A 13,868-nucleotide genomic window follows, 5' to 3' on the forward strand; every position below is an offset into this window, starting at 1 on the left:
TATATATATAACGTTTTGAGGCCAGTCATCTTTGTGTCAGCTTAGGCTAGTGTGGGTTTATTGTTAAATGAAATACCAAAGCACACTAGGGTGGAATCAGGATTTAAACATATAACTGCATTCTCTAATATTGGGGAACTTGGGGAACTCCTCTCAGGCTTTCAGTTAGCCTTTTTTTTTAAAAAAAAAATCTACTTCCCCTTTGAGATCACCTGTCTAGAATCAAATTACTTAAAGCAGCTGTACTGTACAGTGTTGGGTGTATATAGGTGATGAGAAGCGGAGCTCTTACGCTCCAGATCACCCAGTTTCATTAGAGGTGCCATCAACATTACAAAGAATCGAAACAAATGTCATGCCTTTAACACTCCGTCCTCCAAGACTTCAGTTTCTTCCCTTCCACGCAAATCCCTGGAAACCAGATCCTGATACTGCCTGGCTATTACAGCTGCCTGTCCTCACAATTACATTTCTTCTTTGCCAGCCTCTGTATATGGGCTAATTCACATATATGTCTATGGATTATATACAACACACATACACCCTAGCGATAGCAAGCTGACATTTATAGCTCTCTCAAACATTACATTAAAGCTCTCTCCTTGCTTACATTGTTCCATCCTCTCTCCGGGTTCTAGTGCTGCTATTTTAGTTTGCTGAGTGACAAAAAAAAAACACATACCCTGGAGTTTTAGGAGGCACAGTTTTACATTTCTTTTTTGAAATATTCCTACACTCGGCTTGCTTACTTTATGGCAAAAAAAAAAATCAGAAATCTGATCTCTGTTTTTTTGGGTTTTTTTCCTCCACTTCTGCATCTCTAAGATAAACTTAAGCTTGGGAAAAACAGCTGCCTCTCACTTTCTTAACTTCCAGGCTAATGATTTTTGTTGGTTAATAGATTAAATTTGGTTTCAGAGTAGGAATAAGACGTTTTCTCCTGACGCAGGACACAGTCTGGGATTACTTCATGACTTAGAAGGGGCTTTGCTGCATGTTAGATTTCTTCTCAGTCTTTTTAGCCTCTTAACCTAAGGTTGTTTACTTTGAAAGTACATAGTGGATTTCCTTCTTATTCCTCCATAGGTTTCCTACTGACTAACATGTAAAATGCCAACACCCCTTCCCCCCACTTGTATAGGTTTTTGTATTTAATGACAGCATAACTTTTTCTACGAGTTTGATATTTAAATTCATTAATGACAAAAATAATGTGTGAAGAAAATTATTTTTTGTAATGGCTAAATATACCATTACTTCTATAAGCACTTAGAACTGAAAACAGTTCAAAACATTTTCTCTGTTTAAAAATCTCAGATGCTGTGAATTGGTGCTTAAGTGAAACTAAGAATTATGATTCTGAACTTTATTGCCATTATGTTAAGTGGGTCTGTTCAGTCAACAATAAAATAGCCTTAGGGAATACAAGTTAAAACTTAATTCTGCATGGTATAAAAAGCTTGCATATTCGTAAAATTATTATTATTTTTAATATATTTGTATTGATTTCAGAGAGGAAGGGAGAGGGAGAGAGAGATAGAAACATCAATGTTGAGAGAGAATCATTGATCGGCTGCCGCCTGCATGCTCTCACTGAGGATGAGCCTGAAACCCAGGCATGTGTCCTTGACCGGAATCAAACCCGGGACCTTTCAGTTCACAGGCCAACACTCTATGCACTGAGCCAAACCAGCTAGGGCTATAAAATTATTTTGATATTCTTTATTGCTCTGTCCATGGGAGGCAGATAATTTCCTACGAGAGCACAATACAGATCTATTCCCTGGTGCCCGCAGTATTTTAACTAGAAGTCACATGTCTGGTAATAAACGGAAGCCACATGAAGACCAGATTACACAGGACTTACCTGTAGGACTCCCTGTGACCCAGGCCTAGCTAACCTGAGTAATTATCCCAGCTCATCTCCCAGCCTCCTCCTCAGACCCCAGATTTAGCCCAAGAAACTCTGAAAGGCAAGCAGTTCATCCAGGTTAAGGGCCTCACACATCACTCGGGCTTGGAGTTGATCCAGTGGAGAAAGGCGTCTTGTTAAGAACTGAAGTCTGAGTCTAAGGAACATGTGCAGATTTGAAAAACTTTTCCAATTTTATTTTTCAGTTGCTGCCCACTCCTCCCTCCTCCCACCACACCTTGTTCCTTTACCTAGCTTAATCTTTCCCACAGCCCTTATCACCTGACATATTTAGACATTTGTTATGTGTTTTCATTCCCTGACTTTTTCTACTTAGAATGTAAGTTGCAGGAAGGTAAGATATTTTTGGTGGTTTTTCATTTTGGTTTGTTGAAGCATATAGCAAGAGCCTACGACACACACTGGACTTGATAAATATTTATTTAATTAGGGATTTTGGTGGCACCAAAAAGCATCGGTTAGCCATACAAGGGTACTCTAGGTCTCTCCATCCATGAAGCCTTCAGAGAGAATAATAAAGCAAGAGATAAGCTAACCCACAAAACCAGAAGCCATAAAATGGTATATTAAAATTACATATTCAAGTAAAGCCAGGAAAGCAAACGTTCATCTCTGAAGTTATGTTATAAGGCAGCGGTTCTCAACCTGTGGGTCGCGACCCCTTTGACGGCCGAACGACCCTTTCACAGGGGTCGCCTAAGACCATCCTGCATATCAGATATTTACATGACGATTCATAACAGTAGCAACATTACAGTTATGAAGTAGCAACGAAAATAATTTTATGGTTGGGTCACAACATGAGGAACTGTATTTAAAGGGCCAGAAGGCTGAGAACCACTGTTATAAGGGGAAGTGGGTCATGGCATGGACATAGTGGATGTTCACACAGAGTGTTTTCATTGGGTTAGGCTGGCAGACCTGACTTCCTCTGTATCTGGAGATACACATCCCCTGTTCACCATACTGCCCACTTCATTTCCTCACAACCTACACATGTCTGAGTGCCCCATAACACTTTGGCAACGTGTTCCTCAGAAGTGTTTTCTAGTTTCATGTTTTGTATATGCCTCCCTCCCTTTTGCCTCTAGGACAATGTGGTCTGTTTCATCCTTATTACGTCGGTCACAGAGAGATCAGGGAAGAGAAGATGAAACAGAACAGTTTTATTTTCTGTAGTTCCATTATCACGTTTTCCTGGGAATTGCTTTGAGACAGTTACCTAAATTAGGTTAATTTAATGGTCCATAGAATTAATTCTTGGCTGTCTTCTGTATCATTAATGATTCAGACGGGCTGTGTGTGGCTTTTTTTTTCCTTTCTCATCCTTTTGGCAATTCTATCTGTAGAATTGTTTTATTTATGTGTATGGATTCATAACAGAAGTGACATCTTTTGGAAGTGGCAATTCTGCAGGATAAAACATCCCCTGCACAGATGGGCGTATTGTTCTGAGGGGCGGAATGCGGTTTCACAAGTTGGATGTTTTAGGAGAGCCTGTTTACAGCAAATTGTAACAGAGGTGACAGAAATAGTGTCAAGCAGATGCTTCCTTCCTTCTCTCTTGCACTTTGGCTCTTAAACACATCACAGAGACACAGAGAGATGCAGTGCAAACAGTCCCATGCCCAACTATGAACCAAGGCCATCAGGATTTCTAGATTTCTCTTGTGGGATACAATTCTCCTATTTCATACATTTTAAGTGACCCTCCAAAATTTTTATCATTGAATTAAGAAGTCTTTAGAGTCATGGTGGTAAGTTAATTGATATGGTTATAAATTTAATTTGTCTCAGCTTCTGGTTATTTTATTTCCGTTCTAATGAGCTTCAGTATTACTAACATAGTAAATTTGATTATTAAAAATACATAATTTTTTGTTTTATTTTTCTTAAACAGGATTTAGTATTTTACCCCAACTTCCTTGAGTATTAGAGCAGCTGTGACAGATAATAGCTGTTCTCCATTAATTCTCTTAGTCAGTTTTTAGTTAAGTCCTTATTTTTTATTCACATGTTGCTATGCATTTCAGTGTGAAAAAAATGAGAAAAGGCGTGGTTGAGGAAGGAAAGTGGTCCTGAATTTGATCTTTATTTTTTCGTAATCGGTTTCCCATATATTTTTATGAACAAACAAAGCAATATGCATTTGTATTTATAAACATGACACTTCTGTTACAGCAGAGCTGAAAGGAAAAACAGTTATTTTAAGATGGTTTGTTTCTTTGAGAGCTTGGTCTTAAGGTTCATATCACAATTCTGTGAAAAGTATTATGACTTTAATCATGTATTGAGTGATCAAATAAGTGATATAGAGGGTGTTTTGGTGAAGATTTTGGTAGTGGTATAGCATTAATGCTATTAATCTTGCATATACAAATACAGCATGAGATCAGTATGGAAATGAATGTGCATATATGAAAATGCCATTGAGTATATTTTATAAATTAAAATTTGGGAATTTAGGGAACTTCATGATTCAAGTTTGATGGGAAAAAACTGTGGCAAATAATTGTATTTTGTGTGTACATCCAGCAAGAATCTTTTAAGATTGGCAGCCTTTTATAAAAGTACTAGAGGCCTGGTGCACGAAATTTGTGCACTGCGGGGGGGGTGTCTCTCAGCCCAGCCTGCACCCTCTCTAATCTGGGACCCCTCGGGGTATGTCTGACTGCTGGTTTAGGCCCACAGGGATCGGGCCTAAACCGTCAGTCGGACATCCCTCTCACAATCGGGGTGTGCTGGCTCCCAACTGCTTGCCTGCCTGCCAGCCTGATCACCCCCTATTCACTCCCCTGCCAGCCTGATTGACACCTAACTGCTCCCCTGCTGGCCTGATCGCCCCCAACTGCCCTCCCCTGCCGGCCTGATCACCTCCAACTGCCCTCCCCTGCCGGCCCGGTCACCCCCAACTTCCCTCCCCTGCTGGCCCAGTTGCCCCCAACTGCCCTCCCTTTCCTGCAGGCCATCTTGTGCCCACATGGGGGTGGCCATCTTGGACAAGGGCGTGACTGTCAATTTGCATATTACCTCTTTATTATATAGGATAGAAAACATACTTGAAAAACAGTTTCCCTTTCCCTCAGGAATTATAGCTCCATAATGTAGTATCCGTGTCTGCACCCTTTCCCAGTGCACTGCATTAAACTAGTGTATGCCTTTCATGGGTGGAAACTACCTTTTCCTTTGCAAGTTGGTATTAAGATGTTTAGTGGTGTTATATTTTTCATTATTTTGATAATGTTATAAAATGGCCATAAAGAAAATTCTTTTGTAAATACTTTGTATAATAGTTAAAATTAAATAGTTTAATTTTCTTTAGAAAATTCTTTCATAATGTCATCTGAAATGAGTGAGAATAGAAAATTTCTGATGCTGTCACATTGACATCAGTGAATTGGTCTGATGGTGACAGCAATACATATTATAGCACTTTCTGTGGAACTCCGTGTGTACTCCTGTTATCAAATGCACTGACTTTTCATTTGTAATTTTGTTTTACTGTATAAAGAGTTGCTGTAATTGTTTAAGGATCTGAGTTTAAATCTCACTTGATTCACTGGGAGTTATATTTAGAGACTTAACCTTATTACTTTAATTGTTGTCAGGCAATACCTCTTCAGATGCTCAGAATGATTTTTTTACCATCCCTAACATGAATAGAGGGATAGTAAGTAGAGGGATTCTTGGGAAGACAAAATTCCATTTATTTACGAGAAAATTTTTTCAATTGGTCTATCTAGTTGTTTATGCCGCGGTCTCTATCAATAGCTAAACATTGTCAACTTGACATATCATTTAACATTTTTCTTACCCTTAGATTGTCATAATGGAAGTGCAAGGTTTGAAGTCAGTCGCTCCCAATCGAATTGTTTACTGCACAATGGAAGTAGAAGGAGGAGAGAAACTGCAGACAGACCAGGCAGAAGCCTCAAGGCCACAGTAAGCCAGCTAAAAACCATGTGTTTTTCTTTTCCTCCCAAAGGAACAGGCCTTTACCGGTATTTGCACAGTTGTATGGTTTGACACTCTTAAAGGTTTACTTGGCTAGCTTTGTGTCAACTGTATTAAAGTCAGTGTGTGCCTTTCTGGATAATAATATTACAATTAGAACTGTAGCAGAATCCCCTGTAGTACAAACAGAAAATCCAACATGCAAATGTGAAGGTATAGTAGCAATAAAAGTCATTTATATAGCATGTGCTGTCATTATATGTTATTTCAAAGAGAGTACTTCATCCTGTTTCAGTTATCAGAATTATAATCCAACTAGAGGTCAGATGCACGAAATTCATGCACTCGGGGAGAGGGGCATCCTCTCACAGTCCGGGAGCCCTTGAGGGATGTCTGAATGACGGCTTTGGCCCGCTCCCTGTGGGCATTCGGACATCCTTAGTGCGGCCATGGAGGCAGGAGAGGCTCCCGCCACCGCTGCTGTGCTCACCAGCCATGAGCCCAGCTCAGGGCTTCTGGCTGAGCAGCGCTCCCCCTGTGGGAGCACACCGACCACTAGGGGGCAGCTCCTGTGTTGAGTGTCTGCCCCCTGGGGTCAGTGCGCAGAGCTCTGTGGTGAAGTAGAGGGAGCTACCACGATTGTGCACAAGGATTTGGAATGCTTTAGGGGTAGGCTTGAGTTAGAGAACCTGTTAGTAACTACTGTGCAGTAATCAGAGGAAAAGCTGTTCTTTGCTGGCTGTCTTATGTTTCAAATTCTGGGGATGAGTTTAATTAAGTTTGGAAGATGTTCAGTTTAGCTGATTTCAATATGGGAAACTTCAGTCGCTGGTAGAAATAGCGAGACTGGCCTGAGGAATTCAATTGAAACTTGCCTGGCCTTCATTTGTACACTAACTAACTTTCGAAATAACTTCTCTTTCTTCCACTTGAACTTTATTCAGATTTTCTTGCAGGATTTAGGATTTGTACCTTCTTACGGAATCGATATATGTGGCCTGTTCATTCTGTTGCGGTTCTGGGTAGACACTGGTTATACCCCGAAGAGGAAGGTGAACAAGAAACTCATTTTCTTTAGGACAGGCACAGTCTAAGGGGTGGATACAGAGGGTTAAATGGAACAGGAAAATGTGCACAGAATCTTAAGGGCTTGAGCAGAAGGAAGTTGAAACTTCTCACCTGGCCTTACACACCCCTGCAAGTCTGTCCCTGACCAGTCTCATTAGCTCTGGGACCTCACCTTGTCCCTTTCTTCCCTGGTCCACTATTACTCAGCCACCCTGGACTTCATGCAGTTCCTCGGATGTGTCCACCTATTTTCATCCTTGCGCCTGCTTTTCCCTCTGGCTGGAGTCATCTTTCCTTTTATCTTTTCTGGCTCGATCCTTGGTAGCGAGAATCTTAACTTACACACCACTTCCTGAGAACAGCCCTTCCCTTTGGTTCATCCAACAGGAAGCAGGTATTTTCTGGCTCATCACTTCTAAATGTTTACACAAATGTCTGTCCTGGCTGTTTATTTTGCATTGTTGTTTTCACTTGAGAAAAGGGGGTCTTGTCCTATTTGCTTCTATAGCCTAGTGCCTGTTGGCACACATTCAGAATTTGTTAATTCAACTGTTTGAACTTACCTTAGTGGTTATCCATAGTAAATATTTAACAGTGTGGTGTTGACTCCTGTGCCATATAGAGTTGATTTACAGTGTGACAGTGAAGTGAAAGGAATGGGGATCAACAATTCGTTAAGAGGCAAACACCTCCCAAGAGGAGGCTGTGAGAGTACATATGGAGTCAGGGAGGGGTTTGGGGTATGTTTGTTTTAAAGGTCGGCTGTTTTACTATTGCAATGTATATTAGCTATTCACAGAGCAGTGCAACCACAGTCCATTTTGAAACATCTTTGCCACCTTAAAAAGAAACTCTGTACCTTTTACTTATCCACCTCAAGTCACCTCAGCCCTAAGCAACTATTAATTGACTTTCTGTTTCTATAGATTTGCCTATTCTGGACATTTTCACATAAACAGAGTCATATGATACGTGGTCTTTTTGTGATTGGCCTCTTTCACTTAGTATAATGTTTTTAAGATGTATCCATCTGGTAGAATATGTCAGGAGTTCATTTCTTTTCATGGCTGAATAATATCGCATTATATCTATACACCACATTTTGTTGATCCATGCATCTAGGCCAGCAATTTTCAACCTTTTTCATCTCATGGCACACATAAACTAATTACTAAAATTGCACAGCACACCAAAACATATATTTTTTGCCAATCTGACAAAAAATAGGGATAATTTTGATTCATTCACACCAGATGGCTATTGTATCTGGCTGTTGTCATTTTTTTTACTTTGACAGTCTAAGGAAAAGAGGTCAGTGCCCCTGACCAGTCAGGCATTGCATGGTTTAAAAATTCTTTCCGCACACCTGCTGAAAATCTCTGATCTAGGCTAATGATACTTGGATAGTTTCCACCTTTTGACTACTGTGAATAATGCTGCAAATTAAACTGAGTGTACGAATATCTGTTTTAGTACTTGTTTTTAATTCTTTTCAGTGTAAAGCGAGCAGTAGAATTGCTGAATCATATATAATTCTACATTTATTTATTTATTTATTTTGGAGGAGGTTTTCTTTATTATTTTTTTATTGATTGAGATATTACATATGTGTCCTTATCCCCCCATTGGCCCACCCCCCACACTCATGCCCTTACCCTCTGGTGTTTGTGTCCGTTGGTTAGGCTTATATGCATGCATACAAGTCCTTTGGTTGATCTCTCCCCTTACCCCCACCCTCCACTACCTTCCCTCTGAGGGTTGACGGTCTGATCCATGCTTCTCTGTCTCTGGATCTGTTTTGTTTTTTGTTTTTTTGTTTTTTATCAGTTTATGTTGTTCATTATATTCCAAAAATGAGTGAGATCATGTGATATTTATCTTTCTCTGACTGGCTTATTTCACTTAGGCTGTTTCCAAATATTAGCTATGATAAATTGTGCTGCTATGAACAAAGGGGTGCATATATCCCTGATTGGTGTTTCTAGTTTCTTATTTTTTAAAATATCCACCAAAATGCTTTTCCTAATGACTACACCTTATTTTCCCACCAGGGTTATATATATGAGAGTCAAATTTCTTCACATTCTCAACAGTGCTTGTTATTTGAATTAAAAAATACAGATAGCTAGCCCAAGTGCCCATCAGTAGACGACTGGATAAAAAAGCTGTGGTACATTTACATCATGGAATACGATGCACCTGTTAAAAAGAAGGATCTCTTATCCTTTGAAACAGCATGGAGGGACCTGGAGAGTATTATGCTAAGTGAAATAAGCCATTCAGAGAAAGACAAGTATCACATGATCTTGCTTATATGTGGAATCTAAAGAACAAAATAAACTGATGAACAAAATAGATGCAGAGACATGAAAACATGGAACATACTAATAAATCTCAGAGGGAAGGTGGGGGTGGGTGGGTGGGAAGAGATTAACCAAAGAATTTGTATTCATATATGCATAACCCATGGACAGAGACAATAGTGTGGTGAAGGCCTTTGTCAGGGGAGGGCTAGAAGAGGTCAGTGGGGAAAAAAGGGTGCAACTGTATAACTTTCAACAAAGATAAATATAAATATAAATATAAATATATAATTCTACATTTATTTATTTATTTATTTTGGAGGAGGTTTTCTTTATTATTTTTTATTGATTGAGATATTACATATGTGTCCTTATCCCCCCATTGGCCCACCCCCCACACTCATGCCCTTACCCCCTGGTGTTTGTGTCCGTTTGTTAGGCTTATATGCATGCATACATATAAGAGAGAGAGAGAGAGATGGACATATGGAGATTAGATATAGATTAGATATATAGATGATTCAGATATAATCTTCATCCTAGTAAGCGTGAAGTGGTACCTTGTTGTGGCTTTGATTTGCATTTCCATAATGACTAATGATGTTGAACATATTTCTACATATTGTATTAGCCATTTGTATATCTTCTTTAGAGATATGTCTATTCAAGTGTTTTGCCCATTTTTAAATTGAGTTATCTTTTGGTTGTTAATTATAAGAGCTGCTTATATAACTCTAGATCAGCAATTTTCAACTGGAGTGCCACAAGAATTTTTAAAACATACAATGCCTGACTATTTAGTCAGGGGCACTGACCTCTTTTCCATTAGATTGTCAAAGAAAAAATTGACAACAACAAAAAGAAAGGAAAAAAAAAGGTCATAATAATAGAGTCGCATCTTATTGGTTATGTAGCATAATAAGATTGCACCTGATATCGTTAATTCTTGGTACTAGAATTCCTTACATACATTTTTTAAAAGTCACTTTGGCCCTGGCCGTGTAGCTCAGTTGGTTAGAGCATTGTTGTAATACACCAAGGTTGTAGGTTCAATGCACAATCAGGAAGTATACAAGAATCAACCAATGAATGCGTTAGTAAGCGGAACACAAATTGATCTCTCTCTCTCTCTCATTCCTCTCTGTAAACTCAATCATTCAATAAAAAAAAATTTTAGAAGTAACTTTGGAGCAAAAGAGTAGGTAATTATTATTTATTTTGTAAATGAATCAAAATTATACTTATTTTTGGTGTGCTGCATAATTTTAGTAATTAGCTTATGTGTGCCACGAGATGAAAAAGGTTGAAAATTGCTGTTCTAGATACTTGACCCTTATCACATGTATTATTTTCAAGTGTTTTATTTTATTCAGAGGATCTTTTATCTTCTTAATATATTGTCTTCTGAAGCATAAAGTTTTAAAGTTTTGATTAAGTCCAATTTATTTATTTTTTCTGTGTTACTTGTGCTTTTGTATCATATCTAAAAATCCAGTGCCAAATCCAACATCACAAAGATTTATCCCTACGTTTTCTCCGAAGACTTCTATAGTTTTATCCCTTACATTTAGGTCATTGATCTATTCTAAGTTAATTTTTGTACATGATCTGATGTAAGGGTCCACCTTCCCCCTTTTGTGTGTGACAATCAGTTATCCCAACACCATTTATTGAAGAAACTACTCCTTCCCCATTAAACTTTCTTGATATCCTTTTGAAATCATAGATACATGTTTATTTCTGCACTCTCAATTATATTCCATTGATACATATATATCTTTATTCTTGTATCACATTATCTTGATTACCAGTTTTAAATCAGGAATCTGCATCTACCAACTATGTTCTCCTTTTTAACAGTTATCTTGGTTCAAGTATAAGTCTCTTTTTAAAATATTCATTTTGTATTTTTCAATTATAGTTGACATATAATATTATATTAGTTTCAGAGGTACAGCCCAGTGGTTAGACATTATATAACTTGCTAAATTATCATCCCGATAAATCTTGGACCCATATGACACCATACATAGTTATTAGAATATTATTGACCATGTTTCCTATGTTTACCTCCCCGTGACTATTCTGTAACTACCAATTTGTATTTCTTAATCCCTTTACGTTTTTCATCCATCCCTCCAACTACCCTTCCATCTAGAAACTGAAAAAGGTTTTCTTTATCTACGAGTGTGTTTCTCTTATGCTTGTTCATTTGTGTTTGTTTTTTTCTAATTCAACTTTTGGTAGATATGTATTTATTGCCATTTGATTATTTACATTTTTTATCCTTTTTTCCTTCTTTTTTAAAAGACCCTTCAACATTTTGTATAATTCTGGTTTGTGGTGATGAACTGCTTTAGCTTTTTCTTGTCTAGAAAGCTCTTTACCTGTCCTTTGATTCTAAATGATAGCTTGGTCATAGGTCCTTGCTTTTCATCACTCTGAATATTTTTTGCCACTCCTTTCTGGCCTTCAAAGTTTCTGTTGAGAAATCTGCTGACATTCATATGGGCACTCCCTTGTAGATCTTTAACCTTTTGCATTTTAATTATAATTGTCTTGTTGTGGGCCTCTTTGGGTTCATCTTGTTTAGGACTCTGTGCTTCCTGGATATGTATGTCTATTTCCTTCACCAGGTTAGGGAAGTTTTCTATCATTCTTTTTTAAAACAGGTTTTCCATTTCTTGCTCTCTTTCTTCTCCTTCTGGCATCCCCATGATGCAAATGTTTATAGGCTTGAAGTTGTCCCAGAGGCTTCTTACACTAGCCTCGTATTTTATTTTTTGCTGTTCTCATCATTGGATGTTTTTTGCTTCTTTATATTCCAAATCGCTGATTTGAATCTCAGCTTCATCTTCTCTACCGTTGATCCCCTGTAATTTATTCTTCATTGCAGTTAGTGTATCCTTCATTTCTGACTAGTTCTTTTTTTATGGTTTCCATGTACTTTGTTTAAAGTTCTCACTGAGTTTATCTTCTATTCCCCTAAGTTAATTGAGAATCCTTATCACCAGTGTTTTGAACTCTGCATCTAGTAGATTGCTTGTCTCCATTTTGTTCAGTTCTTTCTGGGGTTTTATTCTGTTCTTTCATTTTTGACATTTTTCTTTGTCTCCTGATTTTGGCAGCCTCTCTGTGTTTGTTTTTATGTATTCGGTAGAGTTGCTATGTCTCCCAGGCTTGGTTGAGTGGTCTAAGGTAGTAGATTTCCTGTAGGGTCCAGTGGCATAGCCTCCCCATTCACCTGAACTGGGCATTCCAGGTGCATCCTCCCCCTCCTCAGCCCCCTGCTGGTTTTCACGGCCAAAAATTATGGGAACTTCTCTTCCTGGCACTGGAACCCTGGCAGGGAGGCCTGGTGTGGGCCTGGGACGCCTCGCTTCTCATGTGGGACTTCTGCAGCCTGGACATCCCTTCCTATTTTTATCCACCACATGTGGGTGTGGGACCAGCCAGTTCTGCATCTCCGGCCTTCCTTCCAGTCTCGAAGTGGCTTCTTTTTTATATCCTTAGTTGTAGGATTTCCCTTCAGCTAGATTTCAGGCAGTTCCGGGTGATACTTGTTCTGTAATTTAGTTGTAATTTCTACATGGTTGTGGGCGGATTCACATAACGAAGTTACCTACACCACCATCTTGACCAGAAGCCAAGAATAATTCTCTTTGGCTTCATGCTTTGCCTTTCAGACGTATTAAAGTGGTTTTCCCACTTATGTGACTGTTGGGAGGGTGGTTGTGCCCTGGTAGCTCTGCCAGGTGAGAGTTGTGCCCCTGCAGCTCTGAGTAGCTGCCATCTGGCTTGTTGGAGCCAAGGTGTTATCCCCAAACACGTGACTTTGTTGGGCAGAGCTCCTTCCCTTTGAAACCAAGGTGGAGACAGCCCTAGCCCCGTGTACTGTGGGCCTGTGCTGGGAGTGCAGCTTCGATGGTGTCTGGATCACTTTCAGGGTCATTCTTTGCCTGTCTTGAATAATTGTGTTCAAGCTGAATCTGTGGTGCAGTCTTGTAGATTCCAAGAAGTGTGATAGTCTTCTCTCATTTCTTCTTCTATTTTCTTCACTTCCCACTGGGATGGTTGATTTGGTCTGTGGTTCATACTCATACTAATCTTCTTAGCAAAAGGTTGGTTTGCCACACCCTAACTGTTCTCTTCAGAACACACTTTCTAGTTTTTTGTAATGTGGAGAGGCTAAGAAACTTCAAAATCTTTATAATCTGAGTTCTTTTGCTTAACAGTTCTGTCTTTAATCATGTCTCTCTTCTTGCGTTTTACTGTCAGCACGCAGGCAGAATCAAGCCACTCCTTCAACATTTAACTTAGGAATTTCTTCAGCTACATCTCCAGCTTCATGCTGGCAAGTGCAGCCTTTCACAAAACACTAGAACACAAATACAATTCAGCCAGGATTTTTACCAGTTGATACCAAGAATCGCTTTTCTTCCCATTTTCAATAACACATTTCTCCTTTCTGCCTGAGAGAGACCTCATCAAAATGACTTTTACTGTTCACATTTCTGCCAACATTCTATACATGATTATTTAAGTTTTCTCTAAGAAGATGGGAGGTTTCTCTAGAGCTTTTTATTTTTTCCGCCTCAGCCTTCACCAGA

The 13,868-nt window shown here is 39.0% G+C and overlaps 1 protein-coding gene across 1 annotated transcript in view; it reads left to right on the plus strand.

Moving 5' to 3' along the window:
• Nucleotides 1-13,868, plus strand: part of CADPS2 (calcium dependent secretion activator 2) — a 378,380-nt gene that overhangs the window by 90,429 nt on the left and 274,083 nt on the right. Inside the window, 1 exon segment of the mRNA XM_023755323.1 lies at nucleotides 5,754-5,875. Within this exon segment, the coding sequence (XP_023611091.1) occupies nucleotides 5,754-5,875 (122 nt within the window).

Source organism: Myotis lucifugus, unplaced genomic scaffold (genome assembly GCF_000147115.1).
Source record: "Myotis lucifugus unplaced genomic scaffold, Myoluc2.0 scaffold_73, whole genome shotgun sequence".
NCBI classification, from domain to species: Eukaryota; Metazoa; Chordata; class Mammalia; order Chiroptera; family Vespertilionidae; genus Myotis; species Myotis lucifugus.